We start from the raw sequence: 24,972 nt of genomic DNA, 5'->3' as shown, positions 1-24,972 counted from the left end.
TTCACTCGTAGAACTTTTAATATGTACAGGCCACATTGTACAACGGAAAATCCCAATTTCAAAAGCCTTAGCTGTGGATTACAGCGTCACAAAATATTCAACAAAATTATACAGCCATAGCGAAATTTAAAACATTTGAATGCATTGAAAATGTGAGAGGACACTCCATAAACAAACACGTAACTGATTGCAAGACCAGAAAATTTAAAACACACCAGAGAATGCCAAATAAATACTGTACAAGTACTGGTACATGATACAAACCCTGCCTGCAGGCCAGCAAAGTTTTTGCCTTTTATCAAGCACATTTAGATATTTATTGTGTCAAAACAGTAACAATAAAAAACTCAAACAGTGTAGTGTAACATAGTTAATGCAGGACACTTTAATGCAGTGCAGCATTTTTTTGACAGACACAGAAGCAATCCCCCAAACAAACAAACAAAAAACATCTCAATCAAAGTTCTGAATGCAATACATGTGCACTTTGGCCCAAATCCTAATCAGACAAAGCAACATAAACTAGAATCTTATCAGGGAGAAAAGCAACAGGTGCTACATTAATAGCATTGTGGTTTTTGTCTTTGAAATGGATCAAAACACAATGCTCGAGTATCTTAGTCCACAATAAACCATCATAAAAAACCTTGGAAGATGACATACAGTAACAATACTGTGCTGGTTGTAATGACCTGTTCAATTCTGTGCACCTTTGGGTCGACTGAAGCCCTTTGAATAATTAGTATCAAAGCTATCCATCAGAAAAACAGTCCGTATGTGAGCCCTGAGCTGCTGTACTGTACCTCAGCGAGTCATCTGAGTCAATGAAATCAGTCTGAGAAGTTCCTGGAAGTTTATGGAATGTGTGTTATTGCTCGAAGAGCTTTGTAGATTATGTTGGAGTTACTGTAAATGTTATAAAAGAGAACATTTAACCAATCTAGAATACAATAGAACATCATTTTCTTTAAAGGGGATATTTACTAAGAGATTTTATATTAGGTTAGTTAATACGGCTCTTTTTACTGCCAGGACACTGAAAATTCAAAGCAAGACCTGACTTTTATGATTACATTATTTGGCATTCATCAAAAGGAATCCAAAACCTTGAGCTCAAACAATTACCTGAGGTCTTTCACACAAAACCCAGAGTAAACTACCTCAAAATCACACACATATCTTACAAAACGCGAGGTTAACGCCATATTTCAATACACGGTGTTGATACAATTGCAAAAAAATCTCTCTTAAGACTTACTTTAAAAAAATAAATATTCTGTTCGATTCTTTGTAAAAAGACAAGTAGCCAAATACATTTCAACGTAAAAAAAAAAAAAAAAAAAAAAAAAAAAAAGTACAAATTCTCCCACGCTCCTTGGCCATCTAAAATGTCTTGTTTTCTCACTATACACAGCACCATTTCAAACAGTATTTCAATGCTTTAGAATTTGATGAGGCAGCTGAACTTTATACTTATGGAAACAACATGTTTCTGAAACCAGATCCTTAGAATATCAGAATAACACATTCACAATTTCTTTTTTTTTTTTTTTTCAAATACACTGTGAGGTTAAAATGAAAGATTTTAACATAATGGGACTATTTGGGCAGGTATGTTAATTAAATATCAGCTTCCTATTACACAACATGTTTGTTCTTACCCACAAAGCAATACAGATATGGATGAAACAGCTAAGCCTTTGCACAAATTGGCTTTATGGACACAAATATTTAAACGTTTCAAAACAGATGCATATTAAGACCACAAAGAACAGCAAACCTCCTAAATGCTCAGTGAAATAAATTGTTCTCTTTTATCAGTAATAAATACGTAATTTAATAACAGTATAGAAAGTAAAAATAAAGCACCAAGATAAAGAAATAAATTAAGGGAAATTGTCTCTTGCCTCATTTGAATGATACCTTCAAGTACCATTTAAAGTCAGTTTTCGGATGCCCACTAGGCGGCAACACAGGACCAAACATAGCTAAACGACCTAGCGAGCAATTTAAAATGACAAGATGAATACAAATGTTGACAAAAATACATCCTGGGTAAATTTTGTCTTGAAGCATTAATGCAAATTTTCTTCACTGGAGTAAATTGCTAGGAAAAGTTGGTTGCAATCACAAAATGAGAAGACCAAAAAAAGTAGAGCACCTTTATGAAATCAGTTCATCACTCAATAGCCATCTTGTTTAAGATACAGATCCTCAAAGTGACGCATTTTTAGTTGTGGGAAGCAGCCTGGCAACATGCTAGTCTTTGCTTTTATAGAGTAAACCTGATTTTGGATGCCATCGTTGAGAACCGAAAGCCTTAAAAAAAAAATTATGTTTTCAGTCTTATTTCCTTTCAGTCGCGTTGTTACTTTGGATGCATATTAGCAAAACGTGTTGGGTGAAGTGATTATTCAGATTAATCCAAAGCTTTTGAGCCAGTGTGTTGTCACCTTTAACATGCACGCTCAGCATCTCAAATCTTCTGCAGGCGGCGACTGCCATCACTGGAACTACACAAAGAAAGGTTTGTGTCTGCTCAATTTGAGAATCTTGCCCAATCGCTGCTTCGCTGTGGCCATACCTTTCTTAGGACGTTTACCTACAAGAAAGAGAAAGTTTAATTTAAAAATATAAATTAAAAAAACTTTTAAAAAGCAAATTTTATAATGATTTACAATACGCATTTATAAATAAAACAATAAAAATAAAAAACAAAACAAATAAACAAAGAAATATAAATAAAAACAAAAATAAAAACATGAATAATAAATTAAAAACAAAAATACAACAATAAACAAAAATAAAGAAAAAACATAAGTAAACAAAAGAAAAACAAAAAAATACACAAAAAATAAAAGTAAATAAAAGCAAAAACAAATAAACGAATAACATGAATAAATAAAAACAACAAACATACAAAACATAAACAAGATTTACTAGTATCTTAACAGTAAAACGTGTGTTGAAATGTTTAATGTGCAGAAAAAATGGTGATGCTGTACCTTTGGTGGCCTGATTGCTGATTGGTGGGGGATTTGAAGCAGGCCTCTTGGATGGGTGCAGAGGTGGCGATAGGGATGGTTCACAGTATTGGTAGCCCAAAGTGGGGCTTTCCCCGTGGGCTGGGGAGTGTGTGCGACTGCTCCAGGCTTCACTGCTGCTGTTGCTGCCGCTGCCCTGGCTGTCCATGAAGTTCTTGTGTTCCTGGATCCTATGCTTGAGTTTGGCGTGACATCCTCCTTCTGAATCATGCTCCCGAAAGCCCTCCTAAAGATAATAATAAAAAAGACTGAACCGAAACATTGGCCATTGGAGTAAATACAAAAATATAAATCAATTTAAATTTAATTAAAATTGTATAATCTCTCCTATAACATATGGCAGATAAGGATTGGGTTTACAGAAGAACTGGGTTTACCTGTGATGAACTGCTGTCTGAATCCTGGTTCTCCTCTCCTGATGCAACCTCCTTTCTACCTGAGAATGGAAAAAGAACAGATGCAATGGTTCATCAAAATAATATTTTATTAGAAAAAGTGCTGTTTAGCACTAAAGCTCTCATGAACTCTTACTGTAGTCAGGGGAGGGATGGTTGGTTCGAGACCACCAGGATTCTTGTGAACTGCTGGGATCTTCTGATGGGTGAGAATACAACAGTCCTGCCATAGACAGCATTCCCTGGATAGCATCCTCTTCTGTGCTTGGCGAGGTAGTGTATTCACTGCAAATGCAATGTAGTTTTAAACCACTGGATTTCAAAAACACACACAAACCTAACTTGTTCCCCAGCAAGTCAGCTCTCACCTTTTATGACATTTTTCAAAAGGGTCAAGCTTTTGCTTGGATTGATGCGCATCCGTCGTGCAGCTGGAGCAACTTTTGGTTTTACTTTGGTCGTCTCCACTCGTCCTAATCTTTTCATCTTCTTCTTCCTCTGAAGAGCTTTCAGATTCTCCCTCAGAGCAGTTCTTTTTCTGCATGTATAGGAAAAGAGGATTAAACCTAAACTAGGACTCTATGCGCTTCCTGTGGCAACATACCTGTGTAGTGTAGTCCTCATCTGATTCAGAGTCTGATGAGATGTCTGAAAGTACTGATTCTCTGTTCCTGAGATCTGAACTCTCTTGCTTATTAAGATCTGTGTAAAAAAAAAAATAGCTCACTATTACGGGCAGGGACTTTTAAAAAAATTATGATTTTTTTATACACTAGCTAAGAGAATAAGTAATACAGACTGTTGAAACATGGTTTTATGCTAATATCTAGTGACTAGAGCACACAAAATTGCATAAAAGGATAAAACAAATATCGCACACAATTTTTGCTGCAAAAATATTTATGTATTTTTGCATTTATTTTGTGTATTATATACGGACAAATTTAACTGCAGTGCTGAATTTGAGATTTTTAATGGTACCTGCAAATGGCTTCACTTCTCTGGCTACATGATGCCGATCTCCTTCTTTCATTTCAATATCCACCTCCTGTTCTTCCTCTTTAGATACTAGTTTAATCTTAAGTAAATCCATCTTCACATCTCTGGAGCCTTCGTCTTCTTTTATCCTTGGTCTTTTTTCTCCAGCATGCTGCCTGTTATCTCGGACAATCAAATCAGAAAAAAAAAAATAAAATAAAAAGACAACAAAACAAAATCACAAAAACAACACAAAACAAAAAAAAAAAACCACAACAAACTACTACCTCCCATAATAAACCGCAATAAGTGTCATCTAGGCCTGTATGTGTCTTTTGTATTTGGTAACGTGGTGATTCATATGCTACAATTACTGCAGCTCCTGACCAATGTGTGATAATCTTCATAGGTTAATGTGGTTTACCTGACTATACGTCCATTGCACAGCACCAGATGCAGGTTGTTGTCCAAGCTCCGCTCCACCACTGCAGCTGAGGCTGTGGAGAACTTGTTGAACTTGCCATTGACTCAGATTAAAAAAGGCATCTAAAGACCATCGTTTTTTTAGATGATTCTCTATAGATTAGTCTGAATGGCATTTACGGTATTCATTAATTCCACTTACCTCCTCATAAGGACCCATTTCAAGTCTTTTTAAGACTTCCTGGGTGTGCTGCTCGAAGATGTCGAGGTAAGAGGGAGCTTTAGGGCTGTGAGAGTGATGATGGTGATGATGGTGATGGTCACGAAGACGTCTGGCTGTCCTGCGTGCGTGAGAACCTCTCTCGTGTGCCAACCTCGTGGAAGGACACGCAGAGATTCCTTGAGATTTCATTAGCTTGCTTCCACAGTTCCCATTCTGATAATCCTTCAAATACAATAACTACAATATTAGTTCATAATGTAGCATTGAGAACTTTTTAATCTCCAAAGAACTGTAACACTTAAGACTACACTACAAAAACTGATTCATATTAAGACCCTTTTACACTTTACATTTAAAATTTCTTGGGTTTGCTATATTAGTTAGAATTTAATAAATAGTACAACAATAACAGCAATAATAACAACTACAACAAAAACGGAATTTTTAAATTTTATTTTTATTTATTTTTGTTCAATTTGTAAACCATTTCCACTGATTATTTTAACTGATAAAATGCTGACATTACAATTGTATGATATTTTGTCTTAATAAATTAAAAATAAAATACTAAACTAAAATCGGTCATTTTAAACAAATTTTAAGTGAATTTAGGCATGAAAAATGGATATGATATATTGAATAATATTAGTAGTAGTATTTTTAAAAATTAACCTCAAGTGAATGTTAGCTGATGGCCAAGAAAATCTAAAATAAAAATATGGGAAATGAGCATGAGCAATTTTAAGTGTTCTTATTCTTATTATCATATAATAAATGCAGCAACAGAACAATAATAATAATAATAATAACGTTCTGATTTCTTGTTTTTTAAATTGTTTTTCATTTTAGCTCTTTAAGCTCTTTTAGCTCAGAATTGTTGCTTTAAAAAAAAAAAAAAAAATTGTTTTTTTATTGCCTTTCAGTAGAACCTCTATTTAAAAAAATAAAATAAAAAAAATAAAAACGGTATATAACATACAACATTATAAATGTTAATGCATTCTTTTAGACGTGACTGCCCAAGCAAGTAAATTTCAGCATGTTTCAAGCAGTCTGGCTTACCTCAAGGTACTGGGTTTCCTTGGTGAGCATTTTAATGAGATGGTTGGGTCTGATATGGTCAGGGACCTCGCTGGCTGGCTCTGTGACCTGGGGAAGATGAGCACACATGACAGACAATAAGTGGTTTGTGCCACAGAGCAAACCTCAGGTTCCCACCCAGAACCACTGACACCAGATATCGGCCCCTGTGGGACGCCCCTTGCCCTCATTATTCCAACAGGGATTATAATGTACAATGGGAAGATTGCAGGTGGTTTTAAAGTTAATTTTAAGTTTGCATTTAATCTCAAGATCTGATCTGACAGATGCAGTTTCTGGTGTGGTAAGCCATTATTTCCTTCACCTCTCTCTTTAGCCAGTTCCTCAGTGCAGTAATCAAAGCTTTCACTCCTTTGATCAGGTATTCTGGAGGCAGGCAGTTATCTTCTCGGGATTCTGATGATAGACAATAAACAGTCGATTAGGAGGGACACCCGTGGACATGGTGGCAGCATGCCAGTGATTTAAGTGCTTTGTATTGACATGCTGAGTGATTTAAGATGATGTACCTTTGAGAGTCTCCAGCAGATTATTTGCTACATACCAACAAATGGCCTCAAAATAAGGAAACTTAAAGAGGTCTGGAGTCTTCAGACGCCGCTCCATCTCATAGCACCTAAAACGAGAATCAGTTGCATTTAAGCCACAACTCAGAAAACAAAATGCTTATTTGAAAAAAAAAAAAATGCAAAAAACACTAGACAACAAAAAAATGTTTCTTGATAAAAGAAAAACATGTATATATGCTAAAATCAGAGTCGGACTTGTAACCCAAAGGTTGCGGGTTTGAGTCTCGGTACCGGCAGGGTTTGTAGATGGGGGGAGTGAATGACCAATGCACCAAACCCCCAACTGCTCCCTGAGTTGGGCCCCATAAAAAAAAATGGCTGACCACTGCTCCGGGTGGGTGTTCTGTGTGTGTGTGTACTACTCACTGCTGTGTGTGTTACTCGGATGGGTTAAATGCATAGCACAAATTTCAAGTATGGGACACTATACTTGGCTACACATCATGTCACTTTTTTTTTTTCCAAAGCTAACAGAATAAATAAATAAGCCACAGTGCTTCAGTTCTGATTGAATGAGGTCTTAAAGTGAAAGTCCTCGCTCACCTGAGCTGCATGCCTATGTTGAGGTTGTGGAGGAAGTTTCCTCCGAAAGCCATGCAATCCTGAGAGGTGAGAACAGCATGGATCCATCCTGCAAGAGAGGTCATGAGTGTGTCAACAGCTGACCGACAGATGCAAACACATCCAGACATCTGGTCTGAACTGCAGCTGTCTCTTAGCCGACAGTGAGCCATTCATATCCGCTGTACAGAAAAGCTGAACCGAAAGAGATTTCACAAAATCCACAGAAATCTTTTGGACAATTTAGACTTTCAATTCATAGAAATATCACACCAACACCTAACAAACATGCTTGTACAACAAACTGTATAAATGCAGAGAACTTTCAATATAATGGCATTCAAAAGTTGACATACGTGTGCTGGGTGGGCCATCCATTGCAGCGATTATATGGGTAACTGAGATCTGCTGAGCTGAATCAAACCCCCAGAGTGTTTCAAAACCACTGCAGAGCCCACCAAACAACCAGTCTGTCAACTACATCCACGACTTCCTGTCTACGCTCAAACATATAGGCCACAAGGGTTGGAATGCATAAATATACGTTAGATTCAAAGGCAGAGCCCCGTCAACTTTCACACTGTAGGTTTTGTAGGACTTTTGAAGTCTGTCTCACAGTGGGGGACGTGCAGGATCTCACGGTCTTAAACTGGTCTGCTAGTGCCATCAACACAGCTGGGAACCAGATTCATTGAAGACCCCGTATTTTGAGTGTGAGGTTTCATTAAAAATTCTGATTTATGATGCCACCCATATATACACTATTATATGACTTCATATATGATATGAAGTCATGATGACGATATAATACTGGATGTTCATATGAGTACTGTAACTCAAAAAAGGGTTTGGAGCTTCACTAATGAACCATTAGTACCAGACTGGATAACACATTGCTAAGATTAATGTGGCTTTCTGGGTGGTAAGAGTTTCTGCTTGTTCCTGCTACGTCTGAACCTGAAACGAAGAGCACAAATCAGCCCTGGCTTTCCTGTGGAACTGCCAGACAGCTGCTCCACAAAGTGGAATACCAGTTCCTCTACAGTTACTCTTGACCCAACAACCGTTGTCAGTAAAAAGTCCTGAGATAAACATAATACTTACTTTTTGTACTACTAGCAAATAAAATAATGACTATTTTTAAGCAGGTTTTCACTCAAACAGTAGCCCCGCCCCAAACTCACACCATTGGTTAAGCCTGTTGCTATGCCAGGTTGGCTTAAAGTCAGCATGAAGCTGAAGTTGCGATCATCTTTTCTTCCCTGCTGTGATGTATACAGAGTAAAACCCGCTTCTCAAACAAGAAAGGAAATGTAAGGCGTGACGTGATTTTGTCCTTCGGAAATTGAATGGATCATTGTCGTTTGCTATTACATTTCATGTGAATGACATGACAATACATAATACAAATAGAATTTATTTTTGAAGTTATTATGCCAAAATTAAGCCATTTTATTTTATTTTATTTTATTTTATAAGAATGCTAATTTATTATTACTATTTAATATAATCAATAAATAATTAAATAATTGTATTTTTTATTAAAATAAAATACAATGAATTAATGTACTAACCTGTAGGGATCAGAAGTGTTGTTCCCTGCCGCACGACACACTTGTAGCACTTGTCCACTTTCTCCCCGAAAAACACCTCACTCTGGGTTGGAGATGAGCTCCACTCCTCATATAGTGCAAGGTTGGCTGGGGTGGGCTTTATCAAGTAAAAAATCTTCTCCCCCTACAGGGAAGAGAATTAAGAAGTCATTTATTATCCCTATATTCTAGTTGGTGTCAATTAATTCAGCAATTTTAATTTTATTTATTTATTTATTTTTAAATACAGTATCATTCAAAAGTTTGGGGTCAGAAGATTTTTCATGTTTTTGAAAAAGGCCTCTCGTGCTCACCAAGCCTGTATTTATTTGATCAAAAATACAGTAAAAACTGTAATATTGTGAAATTATTACAATTTACAATAACGTGTTTCTATTTTGATATACGGTATAAAATGTACTTTATTCCTGTGAGGGCAATTAGGCATTACTTATTTTGAAAACAGCTGTACAGCTTAAAATGTTATGGAAACTATGATACTTTTTTTTGTCAGGACTCTAATGAATAGAAAGTTCAAACGCTCATAATGTGAACTTACCCACAGGACATGGTACCACACAGATGTGCCCCCAAAATCAATATGGAAGTCGGTATAACTGTCCTTCACGCCCATTAAGCAGTATTTCTGCACAAAGGGCTTGGGAAAGTAAGAGTCATCAGGCCAGTAGTTCTCCACCCAAGACATCTTCTGAGCGATATCAGGGACCACCACCAGCTCTGACATCCTGAGTGCAAGGTTGGAATCACAATGAACATTTCTCCGCACCGAGGAAAAGCACCTTTGTGTTCAACAACAACAGTAACAAATTAGGCACTTTAAACCAATACTAACTTGGTGTCTGAAAACTCCAGACTGATGACGTTGAGGACTTTGGGCTGCTGAGGGCTGTAGTAATACTTCACAAATGCACTCAGTTTCATCTTGCTGTCTGCTTGCCTGGCCACATCGATGACATCAATCACTTTGTCGCCTCCTGTAAGCAAAAGGAGCAAGTTGAGTGAAGTGCATGTGTGGGCATCAAAGGAACAGAAACCAAAAACAACTATCATTACCCAAACAACCTCAGAAGGATAAATTGCAATAATCAACATCATTAAATGGCCATAAAGCATATTTGAAATAAAAGAATGACTGCCTTTTGGCACTAAAAAGTTTCCCAGGGCCTTCTCTCCTCAGATGCTCCAGTGAAAGATCTGCTTCATTTGATGTTTCTTCACAAGAAATCAGCTGATTTGTATAACTGTGAGATAGAAAACTGGCAGGAAGAACATCAGAATCCATCAGAAAGCCGCTGGGAAAATCCTCAAACACAAAGCAGGACAGCTGGTGTTTGTGTACACAAACGGCACCCTAGTGTATCTAGCCAGAAACAGACTCATCCTACAAAGAAGACCATAAAGAGATAATTTATTGCTGTTCTGGGATCAGGTACTGTACATCAACATGACTTGGAACACTGCCAATAAAAATGTCTACTGGATCCTTTATGGATTCAAATGCACACTGGTGGCTACAACAAATATGGGATTGATTTAAAAATCCAAGCACCCCAAGCTCCAAGACTGTAGTAAGTGTTTATATGTGCATAAATTAAAGCATTTATGCTATTAATTACTCATTTTATCCACTAACAACAAACATTTTAATAGTTCTGGAGACATAAAATGTCATTATAAGCAAATGGCAATGTAGAAAACCCCCCCCACAGTGTTCAATTTTTGCTGGCTGGAGAGCCATGCAGGCAAGCTGCCCATAGAAGTAACCAAATTAGCAGGGCAGCTAGCCTGCAGTTAGCAGTCAGTAGTGCATTAAGGACGAAAGCAAGAGCTTTTAGTGCGAGCTCCAGACGTAACGTCACTGCAATTAACTTTAAAATTCATAACTTTTTTTTTTGTTTTTTAGGCAGGCATGTCATCAGACTTTTAACATAAAGTAGCACACTTCTTAAATTTAATTACATTTAAGCTTTATCCTTTGCATGCTAAACAGAATAAATAATGGGAATGCACCAACATTTTGGTGACTATAAATATTCAGCCCAAAAACAAGAAATCAGTTTGGGCCAAAATAGTTAAACAGGCCGAAATCATTGACTGTCATTTTATTAAGGTACAACAGGTTAGCAGTATTGATGCACTTTACTGTGACCAAAAATTATGCTAAAGTACCAGTGCATTTTTTTTTAATTGTTCTAATATATAGAGAGATCATTGCCAAAAACCTTTTCTACAACTGGTTTAATTTCTCACCTGGGTATACGAAACCCTGAACAGCATAAAGAGTTCAATTATCTAGTTACCCAAATTTAATTACCTACATTTTATTTTCAGTTCCAGTTTTCAGCAAAATGACCTGAATTTCATTTTGATGGATCACCATTTAGAAACCAGCTTTAAATGACTTAACACTTGACGTTCAATGTCATAGCGACACAATCCCATTCAATGCAATTGAGGGCTGGCGATTTCCGGCGAATCACGAGCAACAGCGACCATTGGCAACCGGATTGGGCGTGTCCAGCAACGGGACAAAGCTGAGAATCCTTCAACTTTATGCAAATGAAGGGCGACTTTAGAGGAGCGACAGCCAAAAGTAAAGAAGATGGTAGAGCTCATGTGATTATTCTCCTCTCAGCTCTGGCAGTGACACTGTTTGCGTTTTTGCCGTAGATAAACATATGTAAATAAAAATATCAAACTGAAAATATCAGAATCAATTTCTCAATCACCTCCAATATTTTATTATGTACGGATTTATAGATTATATTATATTTATAATTATATTATATTATATTTAGTCTTTTGCCTCCAATATGTTTGTATTAAGCAGCAAGAAAACGCTGCTAGTGTGAACGCAGCTTAAGGAATGTGACAAAAAGTTTGAACCATATTTGTTGGGTCACAAAATATTACTCGATGTGAACTCCAGGGAAACGAGGCTAACTTTTCAAAATCAGTGAAAAAAAAACTTAGCGGGTTGCTAGCTTAAATGGCTAAATACATTAGTAGCAGCCTGACTGAAGTTACAAGGTCTCCAGAAGGTGCAGCAGTAGCAAACCTTGTCGTCACCTCACTGTAAGTCCAATATAATCACACTTCCATTCCCAGTGGGCCGAAGGCTCCCCCTCAGGAACCAAATGGAGCAGCTGATCGCTGTGTGTATCACGATAACAATACATTATACACACAAATGTGAGAGGTAGAAGAGTGAGCTGTAACCTAAACTTTACAGACAAAGCTCAGTGGGGAAGATATACCGACTGTGTAAACAGACACCATAAGGACCAGGCTCTCAATGAGATGAGGCCTGCTAGGCTGGTGTAAGGAACACCACTTTTATCTGCACTCTTATTTCATTACAGGTTGATTAATGTTTGCTAAAAGGTTAGACCCATCTGACTCACCTAAGATTAACATCTGATCTCCGCAGTGGCTGGACTGTAATGCAACTCCATTACATGAAGACAACTCTTAATGGAATTAATATTTAAACCCATGAAGCACTGCTGCTCAATGGCTATAATGTAGAGCACAATGGGTAATGGTGAAAGAAACGGGGTGAAAAGGATGACAGTAACTTATTCCACTCTACATCCTTACCGACATAGCGCTCTACATCCTTGACGGAGAAATCCGGTGGAGGTAAGCGGAGGCCGAGCCCTTCCATTTTGTGTACAGCGATGGGATAGCGGAAGCCATGCCTTTCCAGATACCTCTGGGTGACCTGACTGCCCTGCATTGGCTGCAAGATCTCATCTCCACTGCAGATTAAAACACAGGAGAAGTACTGATTAGAGAGCAGATCTGAGTAACGAAGTATGAACTACACAAGCAAGAATTGAAAAAACTGAAGTTTATTCTCAGAAATTCTTGAATATGCCCAAGCTGTTTCAGTGCATTCATGAAAGAATCAATGTCCAATGCACAAATACAATGGTTTAGAGCTCAGTTGATTTCTTTCTTAAATAAATGCTGTTATTTTGAATTTTTGGAACTCATCAAAGAATCCTAGAAATAATAAATGTTTCTTAAGCACCAAATCAGCATATTAGAATGATTTCTGGATGATTATGATTTATGGCTGCTTAAAATTAGTGTAGTGTACATGTTGTATGGACAACTTTTATGGTTCTTTTGCATTCTTCAAAGAGCAAACTATTTCTTTAACTTTAGTCCTGACTCGCACTAAACAGATTTCTAGAAAATGCCACAATAATCACTGGTTTTCAAAGAAGAACATTAGTTGTGCCCATATGTATAATGTAGCACAATGAGCAGCACCAAGCACTGGAGTGATTTGCCATGATGGTGTCGGTTTCCCACAGCTTGCACACGTACTTGGGGAAGGTCCTGGCCTGCAGCTCCTGCACAAACACAGAGGTGCCAGCCTGCACTGGCTTACTGCCGTCATCTGGCTCGGTGTAGTCGTGTCTGTGCCAGTTTCTTCGCTTCTTCACTGTAAATTCAGCCAGAGAGAATTCAATATGGCTGGCCTCAGAACAACACCGCAGTCATTAGTAGACAACCACAATGCCACAAACATCTGTTGTGTACCACTGCTTGTTGATCACAATGGTTCAGCTGACTAGGCATACTGTGAATCCTCTCAAACTAGTTCCAGTCTGCAGCTGATTAGTCTTATAAAAAAAAGGTCCAAAAAGTGGATACATACTCAGCGATGGTCCATGGTGGATGTCACAGTTGGGGCAGTGGTAAACGTCAATGTCCACAGCATGGTGCTCTTCTACCTCAACACAGCTGCAAGAAAATAACATGTACATTTTTAATGGTTTAAAGATTTGTACACATTAAATAGTTTTCTGAGGATACTGTTTGTTGCAATGACCAATGAATCTTTCATGTAAGTTAGGCCAAAATCTTAATTGTATAAGGAGTAAAATCTTTAAAAAAATTAAAAAAAAGGTCTCATGCATTTTTCAAAAGTTTGGGGTTGATAAGATTTCAAGATAACAAGGCTGCATTTACAGGTCCTTCTCAAAAAATTAGCATATTGTGATAAAAGTTCATTATTTTCCATAATGTAATGATAAAATTAAACTTTCATATATTTTAGATTCATTGCACACCAACTGAAAATTTTCAGGTCTTTTATTGTTTTAATACTGATGATTTTGGCCATACAGCTCATGAAAAACCCAAAATCTATCTCAATTGCATATCATGAAAAGGTTCTCTAAACGAGCTATTAACCTAATCATCTGAATCAACTAATTAACTCTAAACACCTGCAAAAGATTCCTGAGGCTTTTAAAAACTCCCATCCTGGTTCATTACTCAAAACCGCAATCATGGGTAAGACTGCCGACCTGACTGCTGTCCAGATGGCCATAATTGACACCCTCAAGCGAGAGGGTAAGACACAGAAAGAAAGAAGTGTAAGTCTGTGGGAAGGAAAAAGTGTGGCAAAAAACGCTGCACAACAAGAAGCGGTGACTGGACCCTGAGGAAGATTGTGGAGAAGGACCGATTCCAGACCTTGGGGGACCTGCGGAAGCAGTGGACTGAGTCTGGAGTAGAAACATCCAGAGCCACCGTGCACAGGCGTGTGCTTTTGAACCAGAAACAGCGGCAGAAGCGCCTGACCTGGGCTACAGAGAAGCAGCACTGGACTGTTGCTCAGTGGTCCAAAGTACTTTTTTTTTCGGATGAAAGCAAATTTTGCATGTCATTCGGAAATCAAGGTGCTAGAGTCTGGAGGAAGACTGGGGAGAAGGAAATGCCAAAATGCCTGAAGTCCAGTGTCAAGTACCCACAGTCAGTGATGGTCTGGGGTGCCATGTCAGCTGCTGGTGTTGGTCCACTGTGTTTTATCAAGGGCAGGGTCAATGCAGCTAACTATCAGGAGATTTTGGAGCACTTCATGCTTCCATCTGCTGAAAAGCATATGGAGATGAAGATTTCGTTTTTCAGTACGACCTGGCACCTGCTCACAGTGGCAAAAACACTGGTAAATGGTTTACTGACCATGGTATTACTGTGCTCAATTGGCCTGCCAACTGTCCTCTGACCTGAACCCCCATAGAGAATCTGTGGGATATTGTGAAGAGAAAGTTGAGAGACGCAAGAACCACAACTCTGGATGAGCTTAAGGCCGCTATCGAAGCATCCTGGGCCTCCATAACACCTCAGCAGTGCCACAGGCTGATTGCCTCCATGCCAGCCACACTGAAGCAGTCTTTTCTGCAAAAGGATTCCCGACCAAGTATTGAGTGCATAACTGAACATAATATTTGAAGGTTGACTTTTTTTTTGTATTAAAAACACTTTTCTTTATTGGTCGGATGAAATATGCAAATTTTTTTGAGATAGGAATTTTGGGTTTTTATGAGCTGTATGCCAAAATCATCAGTATTAAAACAATAAAAGACCTGAAATATACAGTGGTGTGCAATGAATCTAAAATATATGAAAGTTTAATTTTATCATTACATTATGGAAAATAATGAACTTTTATCACAATATGCTAATTTCTTGAGAAGGACCTGTATTTGATCAAAAAGACAGTAAAACTGTAATATTGTTAAATATTACAATAATATTAATTTATAATGTTATTTTGCAATTTTAAATAATTGTTTTTCATTTGAATACGTTAAAATGTAATTTATTCCTGTGATAGTAAAGCTGAATTTTCAGCATCATTTCTCCAGTATTCAGTTCCACATAATCCTTCAGAAATCATTCTAATATGATGATTTGCTAATCAAGAAACATTTGTCATGATCAATGTTGAAAACAGTCCTGCTGCTTAATAATTTTATGGCAAGTGTGATTTTTTTTCCTGGAATCTTTGAGCAACATTTATTTATATTAATTTATTTTTTAAAAATATCTATTTAATGCATTCTTAATGAATTTAAGTCTATGTTCACACTGTCCGTTTTTGGGACTGACAATCGCATTTTCTTTACAGGTGCGAGTCTCAAAATGTCTCCTTCACACAGCAGCTTACAGTTGTGTTCAGAATACTGTTCACACAGCGCATGTTTTCCGAAAATATACGGGTGTGAGTTTGGTTACAGAATGCGGTTGTCACGCCCGTAAATAACCGAACTGTGTGTGAACGTAACCGTATTTAGGACTCAAAAACTGGACTAACAACCGTATTCTGCTGTTGTGTGAACGTGGCCTTAAGAAATTCACGACCCCAAACTTTTGAATGTTAGTTAATTGTGCTTCTTGACTCAAATAAAGCTTAAAAAAAAAAAAACTTGTATTTTTCAGACAGGCCTAGCTAATGCTAATGAAGAAGATCCTAGCTACCTTTCTCAAAGTCTGCTAAAAAAAAAAAAAATCATGATATCATTCTCTTGCTAATCAAAACTGAAAAGCTGTTCTACCAGACAGAACGGGAAATGTTTTATGACCATTTTCAGCATTAGCATATTTCCATGATTATGAACAACATAAAATTATTTGCCATCATTTTTAACGAAGCACTTATTACACATAAAACCTGTTTTGAGTGAATTGATTTGAGGAAGGATGACAAGATCTTGTGTGACATTTAGACTGCATGGTACTTAACTTCAATGCTAAAAATAAGTTGCTAAATGTTCATCAAACAATATGCAAAGTTGCTGAAGGAGCTTCATTCCCCACAACTGAAGAGTTCAGTGGCTTTTTGAACAAACTTAGTAGCCTTGATTATCGCATATAGCACACATTAAACAGTAAAACGTTCCAAACCACGCTTGAAATCTAATCCTGCCAAAGATTGAACAGATTCTGCAGTGACCGAGGAGTAACTCCAGACTGGGTCATCTACGGTCGATTATGTTTAACCCCAGACAGGCCTGGCTAAACCAGAACTCCAGATGTGAGGTTATATTTGGTTGGGCTCCAGGGCATGAGACATGAGGTGAACGGGGGAAGGGAGTGTGTTTGTGTTGGAAACAAGTGTGGGAAACGGCAGCATTGAGTGGCAATGGTGTGTCCACATCAAAAGATGTAAATTAGCCTTCCTACTGGGAAAATTTGGGGTTTTGTGTTTTTTTTCCAATGCCACAAGTACAAGAGGTATTATAGCCACATGAATAACAACATCAGCTGTCAAACAAACAAACAAAAAAAAAAGTTACACAAATGTCAGTAAAAAGGTATAAGCATAAAGTAATTTTTAAAATTAACTCCCAAAAAGATATAATAATAAATTAAATTCAAAAAAAAAACCAAATGAATATAAGCTTGGTTTGAAGTGGCATAAGGGTGATATTATCCAAAAATGCAATTGTATGCAAGCCAAGTACCAATGGAATTTGGTTTCAATGAACTGGATTCATGCTAACCAAGCTTGGTTTGAAGTGGCATAAGGGTGATATTATCCAAAAATGAACTAGTCAATTCAGACGTTTTATATAGCAGAAATGATTCACCAATTGGAAGGAAGTGCATCACATCAACATCTATGTAAATTTTTTTTCCTCAAAGGTGCCAGAACAAACTGATCTAGCTGCCACTGCAAATGCTGGCCAAGAACTTTCCCTCCCTCTGTTTCCTTCAGACTCTCACTTGTGATTGTGATGAGACAACCAAAAAGGACATGAAGGAAGTGACTCATGGAGATCATTACATCACAGTGCCTCAGCTCTTGACCTACAGCAGGACGAAACACTGGCGTTCTCCTCAAATCTGGGAGAAAGGTTTACTCCTACTACATCTGAGTAATCTGTGGTAAGGAACACTGCGTCACTAAAAACAGATCTGACTCAAGAGTTTTTGAGCCACGATAACAGATGCTGAAACTTTCTGTTGCCAAGCAAGATGAGTGAAAAGAACAGCACTGTGTGCATGGGAGAGAAAAGAGCGAATCTGAATGAGTTCAGGCCTCAAGAGAGCTTACATCATGAGGGATCGGTGGGTTGCTAGCGTAATATGAAGATTCAAGCAGAAAGAGAGAATGATGCAACAAGCAAAGGAAATATGAAGTGCAATATTATTGGCAAATCTCTGCTGTGAAGAGTTAAATGATGAAATAATGGTGATGAAATAATCAGGGTTGCAGTCAAGTAAGAGTAACTGATTACTTTAAGTATTTTGAAATAAGTTAAATAATATGAGTTTACATATTAGAGTATGAGTTACTGTTTTTCTTGATGCTGTTATTAATGCTTATTGCTCATTTATTTGTAAAAATGTTTTATTCACAAACATTATCAACAATGGTTTAAAAATAAACCAACCACATATTTTTAATATATTATATATATATATATATATATATAAAAAAACAATAAAAAGTTACATTTTACAATATGGTTCAATTTCATCAATAAAATAAATAATAAGCATGGCATCAAACACATCAAGAAAAAGTTACATTTTACAATATAGTTCAATTTCATCAATGTTACTTTTAAATACTTAAAAAAAAAATAAAAAAAAAATAAAAAAAGGGTTAAAAACTGACTATTTTACCCACTATTTGCTTGTGTATTGCACTGTTTACATGCTAAAATCAATGTTAAAAAAAAAAAAAAAAAAAAAGGTTCCATCTTTGTTAGGAATTTGTCTTTGAAGTTAGCTGACTATCGAGTGTTTCTTTCCTTTAATGCTGGTTTGGAAATATCTGAGAATAAATCCATCATTGTGCTTCGTGTTCCACTATTAGAGTTTCCCTGTTAAAGCAGATAAGCAAGCCAACATCCATAACATTGTCACAAACAGATTCCACAAAACCTCATGGGATTTGCTTAACCGTGCACTTTTCATCCTCAAGAGGGTGGTTCAGCATGAAATAGGATAAATAGCATTAAAGTATGAGAGGCGCAGTAACTGACTTGTTTGTTTCAGTGTTATTTTATTCATTTAAATCTTACCAGACTATTGCATTTGCTCATTGCCAAGGCTTACGCTGTTGCACTGGTATTGCATGTTGTTTTGTCAGGAGTGGAGGGGGGATCCTGACAAGAAACAGAATGTCATTGCATCTGTCCAAATCCTTTGTCTAAAAAGGACGCACATCACAACAAAACAACATCGACATAACGTTCTAGATCATCATACTGGATGATTCTTTGACTAAAAACTGATTGATTTGAGAAATAACAACACACGCAAGCCTCTAGGCACTGTTCCATCAATATCATAAATCTGGAAGGAAGAGCCTTTAAGCCCTAAAAAGATGTTGGGATTTGGCCTCAAAAGACATGAGAGCACACTGAGTGGCTTTTTCAAGACTGTGAAGGGCGAGATCCTCTTCCACGGTTGAAGAACGCTCTGACAACAGCCATTCCTCACAGAGCTCTTATGACCTGCCATTCAGCCTGAATAGAGATAGTCATTACTCAGCGGAAATGAAGGCTTGATCAGGAGATGGAACAAGTCCAAGCAAACAATAAGAGGATGTGCCCATTTTTCTCAACAGCACATTTTTGGAGAAGTGCCCATGGGGCCCCCCAGTGAGAGTGCAAAATATTCCTGATGGTTCCTGAGATAATGGGTAAGGGCTGGTTTTTGTGCAGTTGTTAGGTCAAAGGATTTAGTAGCAGAAGGTATGGGTTGGAAGATACTTGAAGGCTCCTTTGAAGGAGCCATTGCAAGTGCATAAACCCAACAAACCAATGAGATCTACTGAAGGCTTAACCAATCGTTCACATAGACTGCAAGCAGATGAAAAGAGTCTCCATGGTGATGGCAAGTTCACAGGCAGAACTCACACTATGTAAGCCATATATCCCATTATGGTCTCAGAATCCCACTTTGTACTATGGTTTGAGCATGAGGCCTCCTAAAGCATGCATAAAAATGCAGACTAAAGCATGCATAAAAATTTGGAGAATTTTTACTCTAATGTCTATTTAGTCTATTACAACCGGTCCTGATTTGTGCTACTAAAGAATGGGAAAAGGAAGGAAATGTAATGATTCAGAAAGATTCAGAAAAGGGATTGTCCACCCAAAAATTAATATTCTGCCATCTCATCTACTCACCCTCATGTTGTTCCAAACCTGCATGACTTACTTTCTTCTGCTGAACACAAAAGAAGATGTACATATAATACCAATACAAAAATTACATGAAAAAAACTCTTTTTCTCAAAATGTCTTTTTTTCACTGTCTCATTTCTTTTTAATGTTTCGAACAACATGAAGGTGAGTAAATTTGAGGAAAAAAATGTCTTATTGCATTGATTCGCTTTAAAGGTCTACAAACACATTTATTCCATCAAGTTATTTCACTGTCTCATTTCTTTTTCATCCAGTAATCATTTACATACCCTCACATCTTTTTAAAGCTGACTTCCTTTTGTCTGTTGATCCCAATAGCTGAGCTTTTTTTCCATACATTAAAAGTTAATAATAGTCCATTCAGTTAATGAAGTCATTAACTTAAATCGAGGTCTTTCTGCCACAAAAGCCATCACAAAGTCGCAGTCAAAATAGCAAAACTAAAAAAAAAAGAAGGTCAGTTGTCCCTTATCATAATCAACATGAAACACTGTTTACTTAGAGCTAAGAAGCTTTTTATTGTTGCAAATTTGCATATTCAAAGTTTAGCTAAATTTGTTTGGGGAAATGCTTCTTCTTTTAACGTTCCACACACAAAATTACAGATTGGATGGATTCCTTTTGAGATGACTGCATCACGCCTGCAAAAATTTGGCAAACCCCATGGTCACCACTCACGTTCATTATATGGAAAAGAGCAACATGAAAACTCTGCTCAGCTTAAGTTTGGATTGTCAAGAGGGTGAGTAAATGATGACAGAATTCTCATTTCTTTAACCTGCTGAAAGCCTAAAGTGTAGTTCTATAACCTCAGGTCTGGGTAAACAAGTCAAATTTAGCTCATTTACTTGACTTTAATTTATAGTGGACCTAATTATGAGGTGGAAGTGTAGGGTTTCTGAGTTGGACAGGAAAGCTGAACCTGACGATGACCTCTCAGATGTATTCATCAGTCCCAAGCTTGAGTTACTCGTCATTTAGTGGACACTTTTCATCCTGTGTGACCTACAACACTCTAATTGCAATGACAGTCCTCTAAAATAAACTAAGGTTAAGTGCTTTGCTTGAGGGCATAATGATAGAACAGTAAAACAAAGTGGCTGAGCAGGACTGTGAGGTGAACCCATTCCCTTTGTGTTAAAGATCTTCTCTGCAAAGAACACAGAGGACACTGTCCGTTTTGATGTGCGGCTGCACTTATTCGCTAAATTAAGCCTGGCTGAGGGAAGTCAGGGAGGAAACTGTGTGCAAAAAAAAGTCAGCCATCAGACAGTGAAGCAGCAGGAAACATAACATAAAATGAGGGCAACGAAAGATAAACCAAACCTTCCCCTCTCCAACTTATGTCTCTGTGAAGAAACCGACAGCCTGTCTTAAACGCAGACGAGCCCTCAGAGTAATGAGCACAGGAAGCTGCATTTAGCAAAGGAAACCAGGCTTTACTGCTTCAAACCCACAAGCTTGGCCAAGACCATCACCCCAACAATAGCAAGGGACTTCCTCCAGACGCAACTGTGCTGCAAACTCTTGCCTTTGTTTAGAGATCTAAACACAAACAAGACTGTGACTGTAACATAGACCCCTATGTTTCTTGAGCAGCAAATCAGTATATTACAATGATCTCTGAAGGATCATGTGACACTGAAGAGTGGAGAAATTATGCTGAAAATTCAGCTTTGCATCACAGGAATAAATTACATTTTAAAATATATAAAAATAGAAAGCAGTCATTTCTAATATTATTCCACAATACTGTATTTCTGATCAAATAAATGCAGCCTTGGCGAGCATAATAAGAGACTTCTTTCAACCTTGGTTTGAGGCGACATTCCCACAGCTCTAACTACTTTCCCTTTTCAATGCATTAAAATACTATAACAGCCCTTATTAGATATGACAGATGTGACAGATGACCAGTGAGATCATCCGGTCTATTCATAAAGTGGATAATGGTGTTGAAATCAATAGGTTGGCAACCTAAGGCCGTTAATCATAACATAAGCAGCATGTGAAAAATTCATCTGACAAGCAGCTCAAATAATGTAGTTACTAAAGACTATGGAAAACCGATATCTAGAGATCTACTCTACTTGTGTTTAGAATCATGTAATCATATTCATGGAAGAGATCTATAGAGAACTATACATGAGATTCCATCAGATTATGATCACATAATTTTATCCTAATTAATATTCTAGTGAAGCCGCAGATGTTTGCTGGATCATCTCATCGTGATGAAGAATCCCTAATGTCCCATACAAACACGGGGGTGACGTTTTGACCGGGCCAATCCAAGTAAAAAAAACTAGGCTGACAAGACAGAAGTCATCTATCTCTCCTCAGTGTTTTCAACCTCAGAGGGACGTTGATGAATGGGGTTTTGAACTTGCCTCTGGGCAGAGAGGCCTCCATCAATCTTTTCCCTCCTACAAACACACAAGCACACCCACGCACGTGCATCATGCATGAAAATACATGCATTATTCAGAAGACAGAGACGCATATAGAATCACAGACCTCAGAACTGATTTAAGAGGATTAGCTGAGGATAAACTAACCATTTAAACAAGTCATTAGTAACATTCCATTTCTAAGGTCACCGTGAATGCTGTAAAACTGGCCTGCACCTGACAGGTGAGGCATGTATGGGCAGTTTTTTGAAAAGTTGAAACTGTACGACTGGGCCTCTTGTCATGAATATCAGGAGTTTTGTAATCCTCAGAGGCCTTCACCCCTGGCGGCTCCTGCCTCCCAAACCAGGCTGTGCATGGAGCCAGATAACAGCCAGGACTGAGCGACCGGCTAGACGGCTTAATCCCATTGGTGGCAGGCAGCAGTGCCACATGAAACCTTTGAGTAACAGAACAGAACACATCAACCACGCATCCTGAAAATACGATTAGTCCATGTTATCAAAACACCACAATGCTGTAATGCAAAGATACAGAAGCCCCTTGGCAAAATTCATCATCACTTGCAAGAATGCCTGAAAACCATGCTAAATATTTATATTCTATAGTAAGGGTGGGGAATCTAGGATCTTTCTGACTGTCTTTTAATATGCTGTTTTTTATTCAGACCATCACAGGTCTAAGCTGTGGTGTGATTTGCAATGATAATATTATTTTTTAATACTTTAAATCATTTTAATGTACATAAATTGTCTATAATAGTAATAATAAAAGTTATTATTGTTGATGTCACATGATGTCACATGATGTCGATAGATGATATATATATATATATATATAAAATATGTAAATATTAATAACTAATTTAATAATAATCTAAATAATTTATTAAATATTTTCTCATTTTTAGATATATATTTCAGCTGAAAAAAAAACTATAATACACAAATAGCTTATCTATAACACTTATTTAATATATACACACAGTTCTTCCTTACATTAATGTGTAAAGGTTCGCAAGTAAACGAAAACAAACGCGCCATCCAGCAATTTCACACTTATAAACAAGCAATGTTTCCGCACGCTTTTCGGCTATATTTAGGGTTCAAACTAATTTTATCCCAAGCATTTCACACATGGCTTCAGCTCCGCGCTCCACACGTCAAACGGTACCTGTCCCTTTAAGAGGCGGAACCATATGCCCATATTTGTAAAACTGGGGGATTTAAATGCCCGACCCCAGCTGTCAATCAAAAAGACCAAACAATCACAGAAACCTAAGGCGCTGAGCTCCATTACAAACGTGACTTTCCTTTTTATATTTAATACTCCCATAAAACCCAGCAAAAAAACAAAACCAGACGCTACTTTCCAAGCAATATGTAATGCACATTTAAAGAGAGAAATAGGGAACGGTCTGATCTCGTAAACTCAACCACACGTCTTTGTTTAGTTACACCCCTCCCATTCCCCATGTAACTTTTCATCGACCCCCCTCCACTACACGTTTCCTCACGCTTCACATTATGACTGCTGTAGAACAACCAACAAAGAAATAACCTGCATGTCTTAAACATTTAATATACGAGCTAAAAGCAATACAGTTCGCAATACGGGCTGCATAAAAATAAAACAAACCATTAAGTAAATAAAATAAATAAGCAGATGTTGTTCGGCAAGCCAATGTTAATGTTGAACGCGAAATCCTAACAATATAAAACTCTTTAAACGCATGTTTTATTTTCTGTTAATGCCTCTACAGTAGCAACCAATACAGTTTATAATTTTTTTAACAATAAGAAACAAGATAGTGAGTATTGAGAAAACATCACGCACGAGTTCACTCGAAAGCATGCAAGTTTCAGCACCACATCGATCAGGACTTCGTTCAAAAATCACATCTATTGCCTTTTAAACAGTTTCATTCTTCTTCGTAAATATAAGTAGCAGAATGCTCTTTGAATTGTTTATCTCTCATCTTATGTTTACATTTTAGTATTTGCTGTTTGACATGTAGCACGTTGACCCAACTGCTGTTAAGTGTGAAACATTAATAAACCTTCACTTGACGTCTGACACATCACAGTCTCACGTGCACCTCGATGCTGACATTTATTTACTTTTATGTGACATAAAACTCCATAAGGGGTTAATGTCAGCTGATGCTCTGCAACTCCCAGCCACAAAAGCTTCTGAGAAAACCCTACGTGAACCCATTTTTGCTGCTCGGGTCGCTGGATTTTTTTGCGAAGCCATGGAAAAACAGTCCAATGTTACTGCAAAACAATAACGACGCTTTAACAGACGGGTAACGTGAGCGTTTATATTGTGAAAACTGCAAACGCGGCGATTAACGCCTGGTAATATTGACAAAGCAGCGCGTGAAATCGTCTCAGTGCGAGCGAGCGAGCGAGCTCAACGCACGGCTTACTGACACCCGAAGTGCCATAGGATTTCATACGCGGGTATTTGATGCCTTTCCGACGCAGCGGATGACGAAGACACGGTTGAATTCCTTACCTGCCGTGAAACCAGTCTTTACAAATATCGCATTCTATCATAAACCGGCTCACATCGTACGGCTGCCGGCAGACGCAGTACAGCTGGGCCGTCGCCATCTTCGGACTGTCCCCAAACAACGCAGCCAAGCTGGGATCTGGTTGGGCGGGGATTCCTTCTAATTA

At 37.7% G+C, this 24,972-nt stretch overlaps 1 protein-coding gene across 3 annotated transcripts; it reads right to left on the bottom strand.

Moving 5' to 3' along the window:
• On the bottom strand, positions 1 to 24,972 carry LOC109050914 (lysine-specific demethylase 7B-like). Of its 3 annotated transcripts, XM_042715341.1 has the most exons (20): positions 24,809 to 24,972; positions 13,580 to 13,665; positions 13,246 to 13,363; positions 12,508 to 12,668; positions 9,740 to 9,881; positions 9,446 to 9,632; positions 8,869 to 9,031; positions 7,277 to 7,364; positions 6,674 to 6,780; positions 6,469 to 6,560; positions 6,126 to 6,212; positions 5,043 to 5,285; positions 4,843 to 4,945; positions 4,421 to 4,603; positions 4,044 to 4,141; positions 3,808 to 3,977; positions 3,576 to 3,724; positions 3,422 to 3,480; positions 3,006 to 3,270; positions 1 to 2,602 (listed from the first exon to the last, which is right to left on the bottom strand). In XM_042715341.1, the coding sequence occupies exons 1-20, from the start codon at positions 24,904 to 24,906 to the stop codon at positions 2,514 to 2,516; spliced, it is 2,688 nt and encodes an 895-aa protein (XP_042571275.1). In that variant the 5' UTR covers positions 24,907 to 24,972; the 3' UTR covers positions 1 to 2,513. The 3 variants fall into 3 exon arrangements, with proteins under 3 accessions (XP_042571275.1, XP_042571276.1, XP_042571277.1); XM_042715342.1 differs by lacking the exon at positions 13,246 to 13,363 and having other exon boundaries at positions 24,862 to 24,953; XM_042715343.1 differs by lacking the exon at positions 13,246 to 13,363 and having other exon boundaries at positions 24,809 to 24,907.

Source organism: Cyprinus carpio, chromosome A25, assembly GCF_018340385.1.
Source record: "Cyprinus carpio isolate SPL01 chromosome A25, ASM1834038v1, whole genome shotgun sequence".
Taxonomy (NCBI): Eukaryota; Metazoa; Chordata; class Actinopteri; order Cypriniformes; family Cyprinidae; genus Cyprinus; species Cyprinus carpio.
The sequence above is the reverse complement of the archived record's forward strand: the minus strand, read 5'-3'. Positions and strand labels throughout refer to the sequence as shown.

What these genes read in the sequence shown, in the direction of transcription:
- LOC109050914 (XM_042715341.1), bottom strand. Translation starts at nt 24,906, where the DNA reads ATGGCGACGGCCCAGCTGTACTGCGTCTGCCGGCAGCCGTACGATGTG. An exon ending in GGATGTAGAGCGCTATGTCG is followed by an intron (nt 9,882 to 12,507) that starts GTAAGGATGTAG and finishes TTTTGCTTACAG; the next exon opens with GAGGCGACAAAGTGATTGAT. An exon ending in TGTGGTACCATGTCCTGTGG is followed by an intron (nt 9,032 to 9,445) that starts GTAAGTTCACAT and finishes TCTTCCCTGTAG; the next exon opens with GGGGAGAAGATTTTTTACTT.